This window comes from Engystomops pustulosus, chromosome 9 (genome assembly GCF_040894005.1).
Source record: "Engystomops pustulosus chromosome 9, aEngPut4.maternal, whole genome shotgun sequence".
In the NCBI taxonomy this organism is placed as follows: Eukaryota; Metazoa; Chordata; class Amphibia; order Anura; family Leptodactylidae; genus Engystomops; species Engystomops pustulosus.
Genome location: NC_092419.1, coordinates 86503565 through 86523067, shown reverse-complemented (window position 1 = coordinate 86523067; position 19503 = coordinate 86503565). Strand labels below are relative to the sequence as shown.

The 19503-nt window shown below is 42.9% G+C and overlaps 2 protein-coding genes across 2 annotated transcripts; both read left to right on the top strand.

Moving 5' to 3' along the window:
• On the top strand, positions 1 to 9864 carry PRPS1 (phosphoribosyl pyrophosphate synthetase 1). Its single transcript, XM_072123119.1, has 7 exons — positions 1 to 242; positions 3588 to 3771; positions 4157 to 4255; positions 5502 to 5626; positions 5765 to 5938; positions 6754 to 6913; positions 8203 to 9864. Exons 1-7 carry the CDS (start codon positions 121 to 123, stop codon positions 8293 to 8295), a joined length of 957 nt encoding a protein of 318 aa, XP_071979220.1. The 5' UTR covers positions 1 to 120; the 3' UTR covers positions 8296 to 9864.
• A 4008-nt stretch (positions 9865 to 13872) lies between these two features.
• On the top strand, positions 13873 to 19106 carry SLC25A53 (solute carrier family 25 member 53). The gene is made up of 2 exons (XM_072124001.1): positions 13873 to 14000; positions 15781 to 19106. The coding sequence occupies exon 2, from the start codon at positions 15879 to 15881 to the stop codon at positions 16719 to 16721; it is 843 nt and encodes a 280-aa protein (XP_071980102.1). The 5' UTR covers positions 13873 to 14000; positions 15781 to 15878; the 3' UTR covers positions 16722 to 19106.
• Positions 19107 to 19503: the final 397 nt, after the last annotated feature.

The following is a 19503-nucleotide window of genomic DNA, read 5'->3' as shown; positions in this document are numbered from 1 at the left end:
GAGTAGGCGGAGCTAAGAGTTTCGTCTCCGTTAAGCAACAGGACATCGTGCAGCTCCCCCCTTGGCCCGCAGGTTCCTCCACTACAGTGACGGATCTCCCCGAGGGGCGCCGGAGAGAACATGCCCAACATCAAGATCTTCAGTGGAAGCTCCCACCAGGACCTGTCCCAGAAAATCGCGGACCGGCTGGGGCTCGAATTGGGGCGTGTGGTTACCAAAAAGTTCAGCAACCAGGAGACGTGGTGAGTGAGCTGCTAGTGCGAGGACGGCGGGTGCGGGCTCAGTGCTGCGCCACGCCGAGGCATTGTGACGGGTGACAAGCTGAAATGGAAAAGCCGGGCGCAGGCGCTGCTGGGAGTTGTAGTTTAATTGACCTACGTCAAAGAGTCTTAGAGAACGGGGATAACTACTAGTCCCGGCATGCATCTGTGCAGGCAGCGGAGAATAAGCTGGGAACACGTGGGGACCAAATCGCCCAAAACGTTGTGATGACGGGAAGAGCAGGGAGAGGCGGGGCCCGGGCTGCAGGTCCTCGGATGATGTGTTCTTATGATTGGGTGGTGAAGGGGATTCCCGTCACCGGCAGAAGTGTATAATATTCATGTACATATGTTTATATCACGTACACCACGTGAGGCAGAATACTGGGGACGGTGCAGTACCCCGGAGCTCCTACAGAGGGCAGTGCACCGTCTATGCTGGGCCATTGCATCCCAATAGTGATGTGACCCCAGGGTTATTATACGTATTATAATTATATTACACATTATCACGTGGTCCTAGCCTAGAGTCTGCATAGCACTTGCTAATGAAAGATAGAATTATGGGCGCATACACAATAATAAAGATGGCTGTCTATTTCTGTGAGTCCCACACACTGCTTTATGGGAATTCTCACCCATGAGTGTGAAATGTGCAGCCGAAACCCCATATCTGCCCTCCCTGGCAGCTCCTCTCAGGCTTCATTCACATTGGAATTCTTCTGCGCGTCCATATGACAAGTGCAGCCTCATATTACAGCGCTGTAAGCACTCTGTCCCAGGGCTGTGTACACACGATGCAGATTTGTTGCAGACATGTCAGACTGAGAATTTGTTCTACACAAAGAAAGAGATTTCTTTCAGATCTACTACTTGGCACTCGTACACATTGTGCATTACATGCAGATTTTATTGCAGTAAATACATTTCCCTAATACAGCAACATCCCAGCGTGTAACATTTACAAAAGCTCATGTACATGAGGTGTTTTTTCTTGTTTTTTATATGCAAAAATTGACATTTGTTACATATTTTTATCTGCTGCAAAAATATTTTCCATGTTAAATTGTTTTTTTACTGGGAAAAGACCCCATGGAGATGAATATAAATAATTGTTAGGGCTTATGCACACATCCGCAGAAATATCTGGGCTCACTGTGGTTTCCACAGCCCCGTGCTGCCGGGCAAAACTACACCAGCCGTCACCTAGGGTTTTTGCGTAAAAACCTTCAAACTAAGGTTGGTCCACTGCGCCGGCTGCAGCGCCCCTCTAAGCCCCCTCCATATCCACATGGCGTGGAGGTGATGTAGTCGCTGTTATAATCACAAATTCTTGCAATCCACAATAATTTTCGATTATTTCACTGCTTCTATGCCCCTTTGTGTCTGTTGCTAGCCAGCAGCACAGCAGTGAGATGGAGCATGGGCAGTGTCCCTGCTCTGGCCGTGAGGGGTTTCCCTTACTCAATTTTTCTTGTTACATACACACTGAAGTGTTTTTTTCCCCCTTTTACATTACAAATAAATCTGCAGAAAAATTCTGTTTCAGATTTTAATGGACACTGCACACACATCCAACTATTTATTGCACACCCGCAGGAGCAGCAGCATGAGGGGCATTATACAGCAGTGCTGTATCGTCTAGCTGTTCATGTAACACAGTTGAACACACTCTGTAACCAGTATCAAGGGATCTCCCATAGAAGAGATCAGAACCTACATGGTTCATGTGTTGCCAACGTACATCCTGACAAGCTGTGTATGCAGCCATCCCCTCTGTGCTGGTTCCCTTCGTTGTGGCCAGTGTCTGGGGGTGAAGGGCTTTACGGCCTGGGTCTGGCTGAGCCGACCTCACAATCACAGCAGTCTGCCCCCTTTGGAGGGTGAGCGAGGAGGCTGTACTGGTCGTGAAGAGGATGTGTATTACATGGAGACCTGGATCTTTATTTAGTACAAGGCTATGGAGCATTATTTATAAGGCTACATGCACACTGCCGTGAGCCCACCGCACCATAGCACGGGGGGGGCACAGCAGCGCGGGAGGAGGAGGTGAGCGCCGCTCACCCCCGCCCCTCTCCATAGCGACATATGGGCCACGGCTCCGTAATACGGGAAAAGATAGGACATGTCCTATCTTTCTATTGGCTACGGAGCGGTACAGTGCCACACGTGTGCTGCACCGTACCGCTCCCGTACCATGCCGTGAGCCCATAGAAGTGTATGGGGGACGTATATCGTGTGAATGTAGCCTAAGACTTCCTGATCTATAAGCCCCCTGATCTGGTGGTGCTGGGTGCCAGATACAACAAAGCTCTTATGGATCACCTATACATTGACCTTTTCTTTTCACAGAGCGCTATGGGAGGCACTATATTCCAATGCCTCTGGGCGGTGTCAGTAATTTAAATCAATGGATCATTTGAGCAACATATATATTTTTATTTTTTTTTTTACAATTGGCAGACAACCATTAAAATTGTGTGCTTTTTTTTTTTTTTTTGCAATTTTTACCATTACATTTTTTTCTTTAATAAGCGGTTATATAAACCTTTATCACCCTCCTCCCCCCGCCCATTTAATAATATCTATATAATACTGTCTTTCTGGACTATACAGAATCTGTCAAGTTAGGCTGCGTTTGCACATACATATTCTGCATAAGTGAGCTGCGCTGGAGAGGGGTAGGGGTGACCTCTCCTGTCTCCATTGAAAATAATTCAGCACTGCCGAAGATATAGCATGCTCTATCTTTTTGTTGCTATGGACCGGTCTGGTGAGCACAAGATGCTCCGTGCGGTTATTGGCATCTATGGGGGACGTATTTACGGCCGCAAGCTTGCACCATTACAGTCAGGAATTGAGAGCTATATTTAAAAATCGCATTGTATTAAAGGGGGATTCTCCTCTTGCTATGGTTCTTAAGATACAATCCTTTTGACACTATCCTCCCATTTACAGGTATCTCCCCGGGGTGTCTGCAAATAGGATGTGTATAGCTGTACGACAGCGATTAAAGGGTTAACATATTCTGTGTGATTCCTGTTGGGCCATCATCACTTGCACGTCTAGAGGGTATTGCTTAGCCTGAAGAAAACTTGCCATGTGGGTTCCACACAAAAAGTGCAACTACAAATAACTAGTAAATAATGGTTTTAAAAAATTGTGCATATTTCCCCTTGACGTTGGGGGGGCGGGGGGTGTTGTTTGCCAATTTTTGATCTTGCAACGGTAGCCAAAAATGACCCTTAGCATCTCATTGTCATTCTGATAAATATCTGCAGAGCTGTAATGTTTCCTGTACTCATACTGTGATGTGCTGACTTGCAGTGTGGAGATTGGGGAGAGCGTGCGAGGAGAAGATGTTTACATTGTGCAGAGCGGCTGCGGGGAGATCAACGACAACTTAATGGAACTTCTGATCATGATCAACGCGTGCAAGATCGCCTCTGCCTGTCGTGTCACTGCGGTTATTCCCTGTTTTCCCTACGCACGCCAAGATAAGAAAGACAAGGTAAGACCATATGTTCTTCATTCAGTATATACTGCAATGTCATGTTTTATCCATGTGTGTGATACACCTAATGGTTGGAGTAATCATAGGGCAGCACGGTGGCTTAGTGGTTAGCATTACAGCCTTGCAGCATTGGGTGCCTGGGTTCAAATCCCAGGGTCAGCATCTGCAAAGAGTTTGTAAGTTCTCTCTGTGTTGGCGTGGGTTTCATCTGGGTCCTCCGGTTTCTTCCCACACCCTAACATACTGGTAGGTTGATTAGATTGTGAACCCCACTGGGGACAGGCACTGATTTGGCAAGTTCTGTGCATCGCTGCATTATCTGTGTGCGCTATATAAAGGAATTATTGTATTCACGTCCCATCCCCCCTCTGTTTTCTTTTAGTCTCGAGCTCCAATCTCTGCTAAGCTTGTTGCCAATATGTTGTCTGTGGCTGGGGCTGACCACATCATTACTATGGACCTTCATGCCTCCCAGATTCAGGTATTTCACTTTTTATCTTCCTTTTTTTTTTTTGCTATTGACAGGGGGATTTGGATACTAAACCACGCACAAGGACCGAATCCCCAATATGGGTACTGCACATAAAATAATACCCATGTACATAAAAATACTTATGTTTGCCTAGAGGTAGGTGATAAACCTCTTCGGACTCCTCTTCTTTTTGCTTGAATGGCGAGCAAGTTTAGTTTTTAATATTTTTAATAAATTAAAGCCAGTTTAGTACACAAATCATGTATGGTATCAGGGTGAGAATACACAGAGACCCAAACAGAAGGATTTATTCACTTCTACTTTGCTTGAATATTGCTGTAAAACTGTGCCAAAATCTGTTTGACTTGTAGCAATTTTCAGGACCTGTCATAAATCATAACCTGTATGTTTTAAGCTGATTAACACCTTCCAGGTTTCTTGTGGAGACCCAGTTGAGATATCTCTGGATACAGAGCCGTTAATTACAGAAAAAGGGGGCATTTTGGGGAAGCGAGAGCTTGACTTCAGTGTTGAACTCTCCACCTACATGACTTTATACAACCAACTTACATCTGACTTCAAAGTTGTTGTTTTTCTGTTTTTTTTAAGATGAGGCCAGATTAGGCCATGAAAGTAACATGATCAGGAAGGTGTTAGTCTATGTGACAGTCTACTGGAAGTAGTTTGAGGTCTATTTCTGCTGACAGGTTCCCTTTAAATATATATTTAATTTTAGTTGCACATAGAACAGTTTGTTTCTTATTATGCTGGGAGGAAAAAACCTAATCTTCCGATGTGCCGATCAGATATTCTCACAAGCCAATGGGTTGCTGAATAAGCCTTCCACCTCCTCACTGTATTTTAGCTATGAGAGATGCAGGGACTATTGTAGGGTTGTACCGTATAACTATAGACTCCATCGCAGGACAGAATAAAAGTATACAATTACATGTAAGGTAGAACACACTGGTTATATCTTGGTTGTGGGATGATGAAAATGACCAGTGGCCAAACTAAAAAAAATAAAAAGTGACACACAAAAATGAGTCTTATGTGCGCAACCTGCATGGGTCCGGCCAAACGCTGCCAACCAGAATTGCACGGAGTTCAGTTCCCATTGCTCAGCATTCGGGCCGGATGTCCCAGCCAGCACACGCTGCAAGTGATGGGATTTGGACACACCACACTCACTAGTGTGTAGAAGGGGCCTTGGTGAAGACTTTTGACTTTAAACAAAGGTTCTTCTCTATTACAGGGCTTTTTTGATATTCCTGTGGATAATTTATATGCTGAACCTGCAGTCCTGAAATGGATTCGAGAAAACATTGCAGAATGGAAAACTTGCACCATAGTGTCACCAGATGCTGGGGGTGCCAAAAGGTAAGAGATTATACACAAATGTAATTGTACAACCTAAAGGCTGTAAACCAGGATTCTCTTTCAAAAATACACAAACTTTTCTTAAGATTTCCATGGAGTGTCAATTACTTTAACTAGTTTTTGTTTTTTGTAATCTAGAGTCACTTCTATTGCTGACCGACTGAATGTTGACTTTGCCTTAATACACAAGGAAAGAAAAAAAGCCAACGAGGTGGACCGTATGGTTCTTGTGGGGGATGTGAAGGATAAAGTGGCAATTCTTGTTGATGACATGGCAGACACTTGTGGAACCATCTGTCACGCAGCAGATAAGTGAGTGGCAAAGCATTTCGATTCCCTAGTAGTGACCTACCTGTGCAAGCGTTTTTGCACATGTCCCTGGTTTATTGTGATGGATTTTGATGGTAGATTTTTTTAGATTTAATGGCAAGCATCCATTAACGTCGATTGTGTTTCTGGGAATTGCAGTTATGTAAAAGTTTATCTGCGGGACAATTTGTCCCATTTGTATTTCGGCATATTTATGCCAAAATTTATGTTTGCAGAGATTTCAAACAAAGTAGTAACTAACTAAAATGTCTGCTTTCTGCCATAGGGAGACTCCCTAAATCCACAGTAATAGTTAAAGGGGTTATCTCACGAACACAAGTTGGGCCCTATGCACAGGATAACTTGCTGATCGGTGGGGGCTCAGTGATGAGACCCCCAGAGATCACGAAAACGAGGGGTCTGATGGGGGAGGTCCGAATGGACCGTTTTCTCCATTAATCTCTATGGAGCTGACGGAAATTGCAGAGCACCAGGTTCGCTCCATAGAGATGAATAGAGCAGAACAGTCATGCATAGCCGTCTGCTTCATTACTCCGCCGGAGGGACGTGGGACCTCATCGGACCCCTCGTTTTCTTGATCTGTGGGGGTCTCATCAGCAAGTTAGGTCCTATCCTGTGGATAGGGCCTAACTTATGTTTGTGAGAAAACCCCTTTAAACATGCTGGACTTTCATTCTCTTACCTCAGGGGAGGAATAATTCATTCCAATACATGTGTACTTGCTATTCTTTGCTGTATGCAGAGCAGTTGTATTGATGGGAAAAGTAAAATGTATTTTTTTTCTCTCCCTTTTGTAGACTGCTATCTGCTGGAGCCACCAAAGTGTATGCAATCCTAACTCATGGTATATTTTCTGGCCCGGCCATTTCTCGGATTAATAACGCCTGCTTTGAAGCGGTGGTGGTTACGAATACTATACCTCAAGAGGAAAAGATTAGACATTGTCCTAAAATTCAGGTAAGGTAGAATGTCATGTCCTATTAATTCTACTGCTCTGAGGTATTTTATTGTATTATTGTGTCTAAACATTTATTACATAAAGTGTGTCATTTTTTTTTTGTTTTTGACAGTAATTTCTTTTTTTTTCTTTTTTTAATCTAAAAAATATGCATAATTTTTGGGAACTCATGGAGCACTTGGGTAACCAGTATAGTAAAAGAAGAATTTAGTAAAAGTTTACATCTATTGAGAGAAATGTGTTTTGGGTTTTTTTTTTGTTTTTTTTTAGGTTGGTGATGACTGTCTTTTTTGTTTGTTTTATATAGGGGATCTAATAAGAGATTGCATTGAGATTGTAATGTGACAAACCGTTAATAATCCTTTTTTATATAGCACCCTCAAATTCCATAGCGCTTTACAGATTATGGGGGACATATATAAATATAACAGACAGAGTAATAAGTCATATGAAACAATAGCAATTGGGCCCCTGCTCACAAGACCCTACAATCTATGATGAAGAAGGGGGTGACACAAGAGGTATATGGGAAGAAAAGGAGGCAGCAAAAAGTGCCAATATTGCACTGCCCATATAACACCACTGCTAAGTTGCCTTGGTCTTTAAAAGTCAGACTGTCAGGCTATTAAAGGGAATATGTCAGCAGTTCTACCCATACAAACTGAAACATGCAGTTGTATTTTTGTATTGCAGCAGGGATTGGTGCACTGGTGTGTGAGATCTCCCTACTGTAGCAGCTTCTGTTTGAATCTTACAGCAGTTATTCAGTGGGGAGGGTTTGTGAAGCGATTTTGCACATCATTGCACCAGAGTGATCCAAATCCCACTCCGGGATATGCATTTTTCACATTGGTTGTCTGCTTTGTTTTAGCTTCTTAGGACCTTGTTTTTACAATAAAAAGGTTTTACAAATTGGCAAAAGAGCCTCAGGGACTCCAGACTCCATAGTTGTCAATGGAGCTTGGAGCCCCGAAGGCTCGTCTACATAATTTTTAAAACCTCTTTTTCTTAAAAACAAAAGACAAAGAAAGCTACAAGAATAGCATCTTCTGCCAGAGGGGGCACACACCAGTATGTCAGTGTGCTTGGTTTACAATATTTCATCCTGGTGGTAGATTTCTTTTAAGGCTCCTAACTCCCTTAATGAATTATGAAATGGATTAGTTTTTAAAAAATGTTTGTGAAACCTCTACCTGCAGCTATGAAACTACATTAAAAAAAAAATAGCATTTTTTGGTTAAGAACCATTTTATATTGCAATCATCTGTGAACCAACTTTTCTCAACAGGTCATCGACATATCTATGATCTTGGCAGAAGCGATTCGTCGAACACACAATGGGGAGTCTGTCTCGTACCTGTTCAGCCACGTTCCTTTATAGCACCATCACTAACCCCTGAGGTTTTCCCTTTCTGTGTTCCCTTATGTACACCTATCGGGGGCACAATGTAGTCAGCTGATTCTATTATCACTTTCCGTACCCAATTCAATGGGAATGGTTTTCATTCTGCTGAAGACGTCCATGTAGGCACATTGGAAGGCGCAAAGAGTCCGTCCGTAATTTTATTTGTGTTGTGTGTTTTAATGAACCTGGTTAGAAATTGCAAATTTGTGAAAGAAGATGGAAAGATGACTGGATGTCTTCATCGTGTTTGGTTATTTTTTGTTTTGGTTTTTTTTTTAATAAAAAAGGAAAAAAAGGAATTTCTCATTAGTTCCAGTGGTAATGGATGACATTGAAACAAAAAAAAAACGGTTCTGAATGCAAGTCATATATGTGCTATACTATATGGTACTCGTGTAACTTATCTCTAGGTTGTCTGTAGTGGCCTGAACTGTGACTACAGTGGCTAAGGGAGATTTATCAGCAGTGTCTGAGGTAAAACTGTTCTGGTTGCCCATGGAAACCAATCAGAGTTCAGATTTCATTTCATAAACAGCTGTGGGAAAATGAAAGTTGAGCTCTGATTGGGTGCCATGGGTAACTGGAAGTGTTCTGCTCTTGGACACTTCTGATAAATCTCAACCTAAGGCCACATTCACACAGACGTGTGCCCACCGTACAGTACTGTAACACCGTGGAGAGGGAGGGCTCGCCCGTGCCCTTCTCCATAGTGATATATGGCCGTGGCACTGGATTACGGGATAAAGATAGGACATGGACCACTCCCGTAGGGCGAGGTGCGCCCATTGCCATGTATGGGGGACGTATATACGCCGCATATACGTCACCCGTACGTGTGTGCGAATGTAGCCTAAGGCCGCATTCACACGACCATATGGGGGACGTATGTACGGCCGCAAGCAAGTGCGACAACGTATTGCGCCGTACACAGGACATGTCCTATCTTTCCCCGTGTTACGGGCCGTACCTAATGCATTGCAATTGAGAGGGGTCAACCCTCTTCCTCTCCATCATGGCTGACGTGTGCCAACTCGGCCCTAGCCGTGTGGGCATACATTACTATGAATGCATCCTTGCCCTCAATCATGTGACCATATGGGGGATGTATGTATGGACGCAAGCTTGCGGCTGTACATGTGTCTCCCAAAGACGGCAATAACCACACGTGTGGAACTGTACCTCTCCGTACACAAGGAAAAGATAGATTTTCATCGTTCGCCATGCATCTCTATGCAGAGGGGAGAATTTGCACCTCCTTCAGAGCACCCCGGAAGCATATGGTGTTTACATGTGTAAATTTGGCCTAAGTATTTAGGTTTTTATCTTTTTTTTTATGGAACGCTGATTGTTGTGGACGTAGAATAAGCCATCATTAGTAAATCCCGAAAACCCATTTAACCTATAAATGATCTTCAGCTCTTGTAAAAGGGGGATGTAAAGGACATACAATGTTACAAGGCCTTGTAAGAGATGCAGGATCATCATATTTTGCAATTAGACTGATTGATGTATTCATTTCTTACGAAGAATAAACTGTGAAATAAATTTTGTAAGTTTATTTATACTTATGATTTACAATTTTTTTTCAGCAGCATTTTATTTGTGAAACTGAATAAACAAAAAAAAACTGATGGAGACTAGTTTTCAGCACTGTGATAAGTTCTGTGATACAGGGAACTGCACGGTCAGGGCGCGTTCACACGTTCCGCTATCGTCGCGTTCATAACGCGACGCTAGCGCACAGTGGGCGGGGCTCGGGCCGATCGCATATGCGTTTCCCGGGATTAATAACCCGATCGCATGCGTTTCTCTGGAAACGCATATGCGATCGCCCCAAACTCCGCCCCCTGTGCGCTAGCGTCGCGTTATGAACGCGGAATGTGTGAACGCGCCCTCAAAGTTTCAAAGACGGACCATGGCCCCGTGAATTGGCCCTTAGGCTACCTGCACGTGATGAGCACCTTGTCATGCGATTCAAACAATGATATTGTGGACCATTTGTTTCCAGTGTGTAATGATGACAATAATAAACGGTTTGATATTTTCTGTTTTTCGGCAGGCGGCTGTGGAATGAAAAGTCCACGTCCAAAATCCAAGTTGCTGTGCGTTAGAGGTTGCAATGTTGTCGATGCTTGATGTTTCGAATAATAAAGCCCTTTACTCACAGCCTATGGTTGCAGAGTATGGAGCTAAATACTTTGGGAGCTGCTGTGCTGAGACTTCATGGATCTTTGGCAATAAATTATGGAGATTCATTGCACAATATGAACAGGGTGATGGGGAGGTGTCACATGACTTAAGTCATGCAGTAGCACAGCAGGCCTCACAGATGATATGTAGGGGACTCTTGGGCCACGGTAACGCGTTCCGCAAGCGCACAGGGGGCGGGCCTCTGCCCAATCATATATGCTTTTCCTGGGAAATGCGTGCGATAGAGCCAAGGCCCGCCCCCTGTGCTCTAGTATAGTGTTATGAACGTGGCTTTAGGTGTAGTGTTGCCTGAGTTTTTAAAGGACTAGGGCAGTGGTGGCAGAGATGGCACTCGGAGACCTCTCTGTGGGCACACTGGCTGTCTCCCAGGTACAGAGTTTGCCTGACATGGCATCTTCCCACAGTCCAAGTAGTGCCCTGCTATTTTAAAGTGACCCATCCTGTGCTGTTTGGTCCTGTCCGAAGGAGTAAGAAGGTGTGGACAGGGTTGGATTGGAGCTCAAAGATTCTGGTAGCAATAAGTTTTTTGCTGCCTAAATTGCCGTGTTGGCACTTTGGGAAAAGCTAGTGTGTTTTGGGTTTCACTTTGGGCACTCGATCTCTAAAAGGTTCGCCATCACTGGACTAGGGTATTAGCGGTGGGAGTTTGCTGCATTATGCAGCAAACCCCACCTCCGTATGAAGAAAACTCAGCCCGTGAGCCCCTCCCCATACACTACCCACACCTGTCCATGTGTGGCGCAGAGCATGAAACAGTTAAAGCATGTGTTAACACATGCGCTTTGTAAACAGTGTTGACAGCAATGTGATCAAGCAAATCTCCTTTTCTCAGCTGTTGTGAACCCCACATGTGTTAATGCCACATGTGACGCCACCCTTACACTGCTGTTCTTGCAATCAGCATCAAGCTGATGTTTTTTTGTTTTTCATGTAGACAGTACAAAACACCTGTTGCTCTTATCCAATTGCAGGCATATAATTGTGATAAGCCTTTCCACACTGCACTTGAATAGCATTTCTAATCACAATTCACAGGTTGTGTAAACCCGGCCTTAGTGCTAGTTCACATGGTGGATTTTGGTACAGATATTACTGTGGTGTGCATCTGCCCTAAAACTGATGAACACTCAGGACAGTATTTTCTTACATACTGAGCTGGAGAAGTTGAAGTTTTGGGAAGACAGGTAGCAAATGAGGTTAAGTGCTATTAAAGCAAAGTGGGAAAACACTGGGTAAAAGATCCACAACACCAAAAAGAATTTAGGAAGACGGTTTGACAACATTGAATATTGTATACAGTTTTAGAGAACAAGCAACAGATAACGGGTATAAAATGGGGAACTAAAGTGATGAATTGAACTGATGAACCCATGACCCAGAAAGATATTCAGAAGTTAGAGTAGTAAGGGAGAAGTCGGAGAAAGAAAAGTGAAAGAATAGCTCTGTCAAAATTCTATATGTTATAGGTCAACAACAGCCTATGTCCAATAAATAAAATAAATCTACCATCATGATAAACCAGGGACACCTCCTCATAGATCCAGGCAGCGTGACTGTGTTAATCTTCTTATATTTGTTATCCATGGCCTCCTGCCCTCTAACGTCAACTTTTAAAATGCTGCAACTTTACAGGCTGAGATAGATTGCAAAACTGATTTTTGTACACGTTATACTTTCTGTAGACTGCTTCAGTGTGGTTTTCACACTGGTCATAGACAGTTCAGGAATAGTGTGAGAATAACACTGTAGCCGTCTAACAGTGATCACAACTTAGACACAATGAGAATACATGTTTCTTTGACCAATCAATTACTTTTTTTTGCATTTTAGTCACCTAAACTATACATTGCACAGTGTCTTGGTTGCTTCAGTGATTCAGATCATTTAATACATTATGTTATAATTCTTTAACAATTTTTGTTACATTACTGTTTTTATGCACCAAACATCATATTAAAATCTCTTTACAGCCGAGGGCCAATGATAAGTCTTAAATTTACACTTCACCCAGTCATAAATATAAAATGGGATACTAATGTGTCCGGCATGAGGAGGGGGGGGGCACATAATTTGCCTGAGCGAAATGTGCCCCTACTCGCACAATAGTGCACATTTATCATACACTGGCGCTAAGTGATAATATCCCCTTGTAACATCCATGCCAAAGTCCTTCTCTGTCTGCAGAGTGTCTTAGGTGGTGTTTATTTTCCTGTGGGTTTTGTGTGTGTGAACTGTGGCTTAGGTTACTGCTGTGTTGGGATTGAGCCACATCCAGCTCTCTGTTCCCAGCCCTGTCCAGCAAGGGTTACTAAAGTGATGGACGGCCGATCCAGTCAGCGGGTGGAGGCAGGGTCAATGAACTCCTTTATATACCCGCCCAGTTCCATTACACCTTACTTATTCTACTTCTTCTTATCCCTTTCCCTATTGCTGCAAGTTATTTCTTTGCTCTTCTGTGCATCTGACCTCTGCTACATTACTCGACCACTCTCTAGTAATTCAATTCACCGCCATCTTGGTTTTGACGCAGTTCTGTCCAACTCCACTTGTTTGTTTATACCTGTTGTTTGTCCCTCTGTGTCCTAGTGTGAATGCTGGTCTATCTACGACTTCTTTGTACCTGTCCCCTCCACCATCCAGCAGCTGCCAGACAAAGTAAGTTTTCCCTGTTACCTTGCAGGGTCTGTTATCAGCAGCTTCCAAAGTCGGGGTGGGGGGGGCTTGTCTGCTTTAGGCAGTTCTGTGGCCTGCAGGGACGTTGTAGGTTGAGTTCTCCACTGCAAACCCAATCTGACAGATTCCGGTTGTGGTTTCGTTGTTTGCTGGACAGGTATCTGACACCCCCATACCCGAAATCCCAACACCCACCCCTTCCCCGGATATATCATAAACAGCTTGGGAGAGAGGCGGGCATTTTTATGCCAGTTCCAGCCTGGCACTTAGAATTGTGCTATACCCAGTGCCCGCACAGGGCCAGGCTATAGGTAGTGCCCACTACCACCAGTTGGCATGGAGGTGACATAACAAGGGGTCAATTCCTGGGCCTGTACACCAGATTTCAGGACATATGTGCCCCAATATGGTGTTTGTGCCTCAGGCAGCAATAGAAGCTGGACCCGGGCAGAATCCACAGTGTGTGGAAATACATGTATCCACCCTGTGGTAAGACTATGACACGAGAGGACTACACTGATGCTCGGTGCAGCGGGATAGGATGTGATCGCGGCTTCCCCTCCGCCCGCGCTGCTCCCTGTGAGCCGCTCACCCTCCTCATAACAAAGGACCGCACGGAGGAAGTGATGCCGCGCGTCTTGTCCAATCAGCGCGCGGCCGGGGCGTGTCCTCCTCCAATGAGCAGTGGTCCAGCTGTCCGGGAGGATGCTGGGGCTGCGCAGGTGACACATCCTATGGAGGAGAGGGGCTGCCCATGTGCATCTCTGGGGTCACACACACCCAGGGGCGACCTATAGGTAGGTACTGATCCATCTCTCACTATACTTGGCATTTACTGCATGTTGTGCTCAGTGTTCGGCTGAAATCCCTTCATCTCTCACTTTCAGTTTGCAATCACCCTGATAATATGATCCTATTATAGACACTTTCCACTGACAGGGCTCCCCCAATATTTACAAATGTAACTTCTTATCACCACATTTCATTTCCATTTTAACCCTTTTTAACCCTCGGCCTTCCAAAAGCAATTTTTTTCATATTATCAGAACAAATGGTTATTGGGCATCCTTGTTGTTCAGTTTAATTTTATGTGGAATTTACTGGGAATTCAGAGAAAATTTCCAAAAGTGGTAGAATTGAAAAATAAGGGAAATATCGCCATACCCTTATAGGCCTCATGTACCTTTTGCTTTTCTCCATGTGTTAGCCATACAATCTGTGATTATCTTGCGGCTCAATTGCTTTCTGCTGGGCTCAGTTACTGCATGGTCCATGCACCGTATCTTTCGTAAGCTTCTGACACCCGTAATATTTTTCGAGTTGTGTAAGAAGTAGCTATTCCATTACTTCCACTTTCAATTGCAGTAAAAGTAAGTTTTCGATTGTGAATAACATAAAGTAAAAGTCCTGTATTTGCAGTGCAAAGCATGTCTGCACAAGTAGCAGAACGGCTGTAGAATTTATCCGGAGGAAATTACGCAGCTTCTCCGCAAGCATCACAAACCAGATGTAACGGATGCTTTCTGACGCATTTTATACCACAGTGGTAGAATTCTGGGAACGCCTAAGCAATAACACAACAATTGCACAAAATTAGGACTGAACAGGTGGAAGATGTGGTCACCCTGCTCTAGCTGACCGTTGTGCAGCCCCGCTCTTTGTACTGCCAGTTACAAATTACATTTCCACATATGACCACTGCAGCCATTGTCCTGTCCTATATAATGGTAGGACTGGGTGCTGCATTGTGTGATTGTGGAATATATCTTTTTTTTCTCATCCTTACCCTGACCTTTTCCAGTAAAACCCCTTAACGCATTATGTACATGTACCTCATAATGCCATTAAAGAACATCTACCACCAGGATGAAGGATTATAAAACAAGCCCACTGGTGTGTGCCCCCTCTGGCAGCATCTGCTCTTCTTTAAGCTTCCTATGCCCTTGTCTTTAAGAAAAAAAGGCTTTAAAAATTATGCAAATGAGCCCAAGGGGCTCCAGGCTCCATTAACACCTATGGAGCTCAGAGCCCGTCAGGATAATTTTCCAGAATTTTAAAAGCCTTTTATTTAAAAAAAACAGGGCACACAAAGCTAGAAGAGGAGCAGATCCTGCCAGAGGGGTCTGCTTGGTTTACAATCCTGGTGGTAGATGTCCTGGTAGAGATGGCTGGGTTTGGCATTTGGCTGGCCACATTTCACCAACCAGCTGGTCAGCACCCCTGTGTCACATGTATCTTGCACTGTGGTGAGCTGCCTGCACCCTATTTACCTTAGATTTTATTTTGTTTTTGCGATAATTTGGGTGTAATACTTTACCCGCTCCCTCCACGCTAAGGATTTTGTTCAAAACTGGTTACCCAAAACAACTTTAGCAATTCCTGTGAATGTATCAGGATGGAAAATCCACTAAGATAAGTGAATAAGATAAGCCAAACTTTAGATGTCCCATAGTGTGTGTTTATATATATATATATATATATATATATATATATATATATATATATATTTGTGTTACTTTAGTCATTTATTCTAGCATTTTATTTTTAAATGTAATATTTTTACAATTTTTTTTTCAGAGCTTTCTGTGATATTTCAGATTTCTCACAGGATGATCAAGATTGATTTCTAAAGAGCTCACTGAAAAAAGTATTGAAACTTTTAAAAAGAAAGCAAAATGGAAAGCAGAAACGCCCCAAGATGGGGTAGCCTGAATAGTAGTTACTTTGTTGGAGCAGCATCAAGCTTTCTGTCCACTGTTCTAACATTTCCCATCTACAAGACAATTTTTCGACAGCAACTTCACACATTGACCATTCGAGCCGCCACGTGTCAGTTGGGCAAAGAAGGTGTTAGGCATCTATTTCGTGGCCTGGCGCCACCACTTATGGCAAAAACTGTTCAAGGGACTCTGCTATTTGGAACCCAAGGAAGCCTTCAACATTTTTTCTCTAAGGGGGGTACCCCAGGAGCAAAATCTCGTGCCTTTTCTGGGTGTCTGTCTGGGGCAATAGAAGCCGTCCTGCTAGTACCATTTGAAAGAATTCAGAATATTCTGCAGGATGGTCGTAATAATGTGAAATTTCCTAACACGCGTACAATCATGCAAGAGTTCCAGACGTACAATAAGAGAGAATGGCTAACGTGTGGGATGTACAGAGGATTCACTGTTATACTTGTCAGGAACATGATAGGAAGTGCCATATTCCTTTCCTGCAAAGAGCCTTTGAGGGACTTATTGACTTATCCAGGTCTCCCCGCCTGGGCCCCTTCTCTAGGCGCCGGAGCTGTCAATGGCGCTTTCACATCACTGACACTTTATCCGCTTAGTGTTATCATTGCAAATATGCAGGCAGAAGTAGGAAGCAACTTACCTCAAGTAAAGAAAGTAGCACTGAGAGTATGGGAGAAATGTGGGGGTAAAGTCTCACTGGTGTACCGAGGAGCATCACTCATTATCCTGCGATCCTGCATTACCTGGGGGGTGACGAATTCCATTCATGATACTTTGAGCAAATAATTAAGATAAAACTAAGAAAGTACAGGCAGTCCCCTACCTGAGGACACCCGGTTTACAGCCGACCGATAGTTAAAGACGGACCCCTCTGTCCACTGTAACCTCTGGTGAAGCTCTCTGGATGCTTTACTATAGTCACAGGCTGCAATGATCAGTGATAATCCTTGGTCCCATTACATTTTTTTTTTTGCTTTTTTTTTTTTGAGCATTTTGAACATTATAAAACATGACAAAGGGGATAAATACACCACAATGGGGGTCTGGGCAGCAATACATTAATATATAGATAAAATCTAAAGTGCATACGAATAATAGTAGATGCCCTAAAAAACAGGGTGTAGCAGCAAGGTCATAAAGGTGCATAGAACTACTTATATATCAAAGTATATACCTACAGTACAACGACATCAACCAGAAATACACGCTGCCCAACCCCCACTTTAACAGGTGTTATAGTTGTTTTTTAAAATTCATACATCATACACATATATATCAAAACATACTATGACATAGAAAAATCTTAATTGCCATGCGGATGGTTATTATAATCCGTTGTTGATTCCCATGGATATACAAATATCCCCTATAGAACAGAAAAAGAAAGCATCCCCGCCCCCTCCCTAACCCTCCCTCCCTTACCCAAAACCCCCAGCCGGGAGAACAAAAAAAAAGAAGAGAAGGAAAAAAAAAAAAAAAAAAAAAAAGGGGAAAAAAGAAATAAAAGAAAATAGGATGAAAAGAAAAAAGAATAAATATATAAACAAAATACTAGTCCCTCTCAAAGATCCTGACACCTTTGCCCCCCTACCAACCAGATCTTTTCCCATGTATGTAGGCGACCACTTCTATGATAGTTAATCCTCTCCCAGGCCTTTACTTTTCTAATCATCTCCAGCCATTCCTTGCTAGACGGCCTTTGAGCACTGCCGCATTTTTTTGCTATTCCCAATCTTGCCAAAAATAAGATTTTGTTGATAATTCGTTTTTTGCAAAGATCCTGCTTATCCAGTTCCAGCACCCCAAGGATAGCAACCTGTACAGACCCGGGTAGGGCTACAGATAACTGATCGTCTATAAGTTGAAAAACTTCCCTCCAAAAAGGGCCTATCTCGGGACACGACCAGGCTACATGGATAAAGTCCGCTCCAGGTTCCGAGCATCTAAGACATTCGGAGTTTACTCTTAGCTTCATATTATATAACATCTTAGGGGTATAATATAGCTGATGCAGAAAATTAAACTGGGTCATCCTGTGATTCCAGGACATGGATGAGCAGAAAACTCCCTTATAACAGTTTTTCCAAAATTCCTTAGATACTTTCCCAATGTCCTTTTCCCATTTACTGCAAGATGGAATAGCTACTTTTTCAGCCCAAGCCTGCAGAATTAAATTATATATATGTGATGTCACTTTCTTCCTAATGGTGGAGTTTATTAAAAATTCAATACAAACATTTGTTCCTACTATGAATCTACCCTTATCCCTTGTTCTAATATATGCATAATACAATTGAAGAAATTTAAAGTAAAAGCTCCTATCTCCTTCCCCATACTGTGCCCTCATTTCTTCTAAATTTAACATCCGTGTTTCTGAAAAGATTTGTGAAAGGAAGAACAATCCCCTCCCTCTCCAATATTCCTTCTCTGTGACAAACCTAAACTTCTCAAAATTAAAATTATCCCAAATAGGAGAGAATGATAATACCCCCTCAAAATTTAATATCTTTTTTAATGCCCGCCACACTTTATCCAGTTGAACCGCAATACTTATGTGTCTATACGATGCTTGTGCCAATTCACCACTCTCTAATAATGTGAAAATCGAATCTCTGTGTCCTACACTCAAATTAATTAACTTATGGAATGCACTACAATTCCGTCTAGTGATTAAAAATTTCAATTGAGCTGCAATATAATAGCCAAACATCCACGGGACTCCCAGTCCCCCTTGGTCTACCATTCTGCACTTGATGGAAAATTTCAACCTTGCCCTTTTCCTATTCCAGATCAACTCAGTAAACAGGGAATCTATTAATTTAAAAATCCTTTTCGGAATCCAGACTGGACAGGCCGCCAGCGGGTATAATAATTGTGGCAGTAAAATCTTTTTTAGCAATCCAACTCTATCGGCTCTTGAAAATGGCAATTTTAACCAGTTGGAGATGGTGTGTCGCATTTTATTTATGATTGGGATAATATTCAAATCAATAAATCTGGAAGGGTCAGATGCAACCGTCACCCCCAGATACTTAAATGCCCCATCTGTGTTTAAGACATCCACAGCAAAAAATTTTGAAACTACAATTTTCACTGGGGCAAAAAAAAAAATTATCAGGATCTACAATTATAAAGTATACAGCTTACATACTAATTCAACTTAAGAACAAACCGATGCACCCTATCTTGAACGTAATCTGGGGACCACCTGTATACATGTATTCGGGTGTGTGCACACAGTCAGTATTTGATCAGGATTTTGCATTAGTATTTGTAAACCAAAACCAGGAATGGTCCAAAACAGATGAAGATTATTCCATTCTCATATCTCTTTGTGCAGGTTTCACTCCTGGTTTTCAAAAACTGATCTGCACAAGATTGGATTTTACCCACAGATTTTGGTGCGGAAAATCCTCAGTGTAATACAGTAGCATTAAAGAGAATGTGATTTGTAAAATTGTTGCTCAGTGGACAAAATAAAATAATGATCATGTTACCTTCGTTGAGTGGCCTCACAGATTTTGCATGCATTTTTTTTTACATTGAAGTCTATGGGAGAGTGCAAATC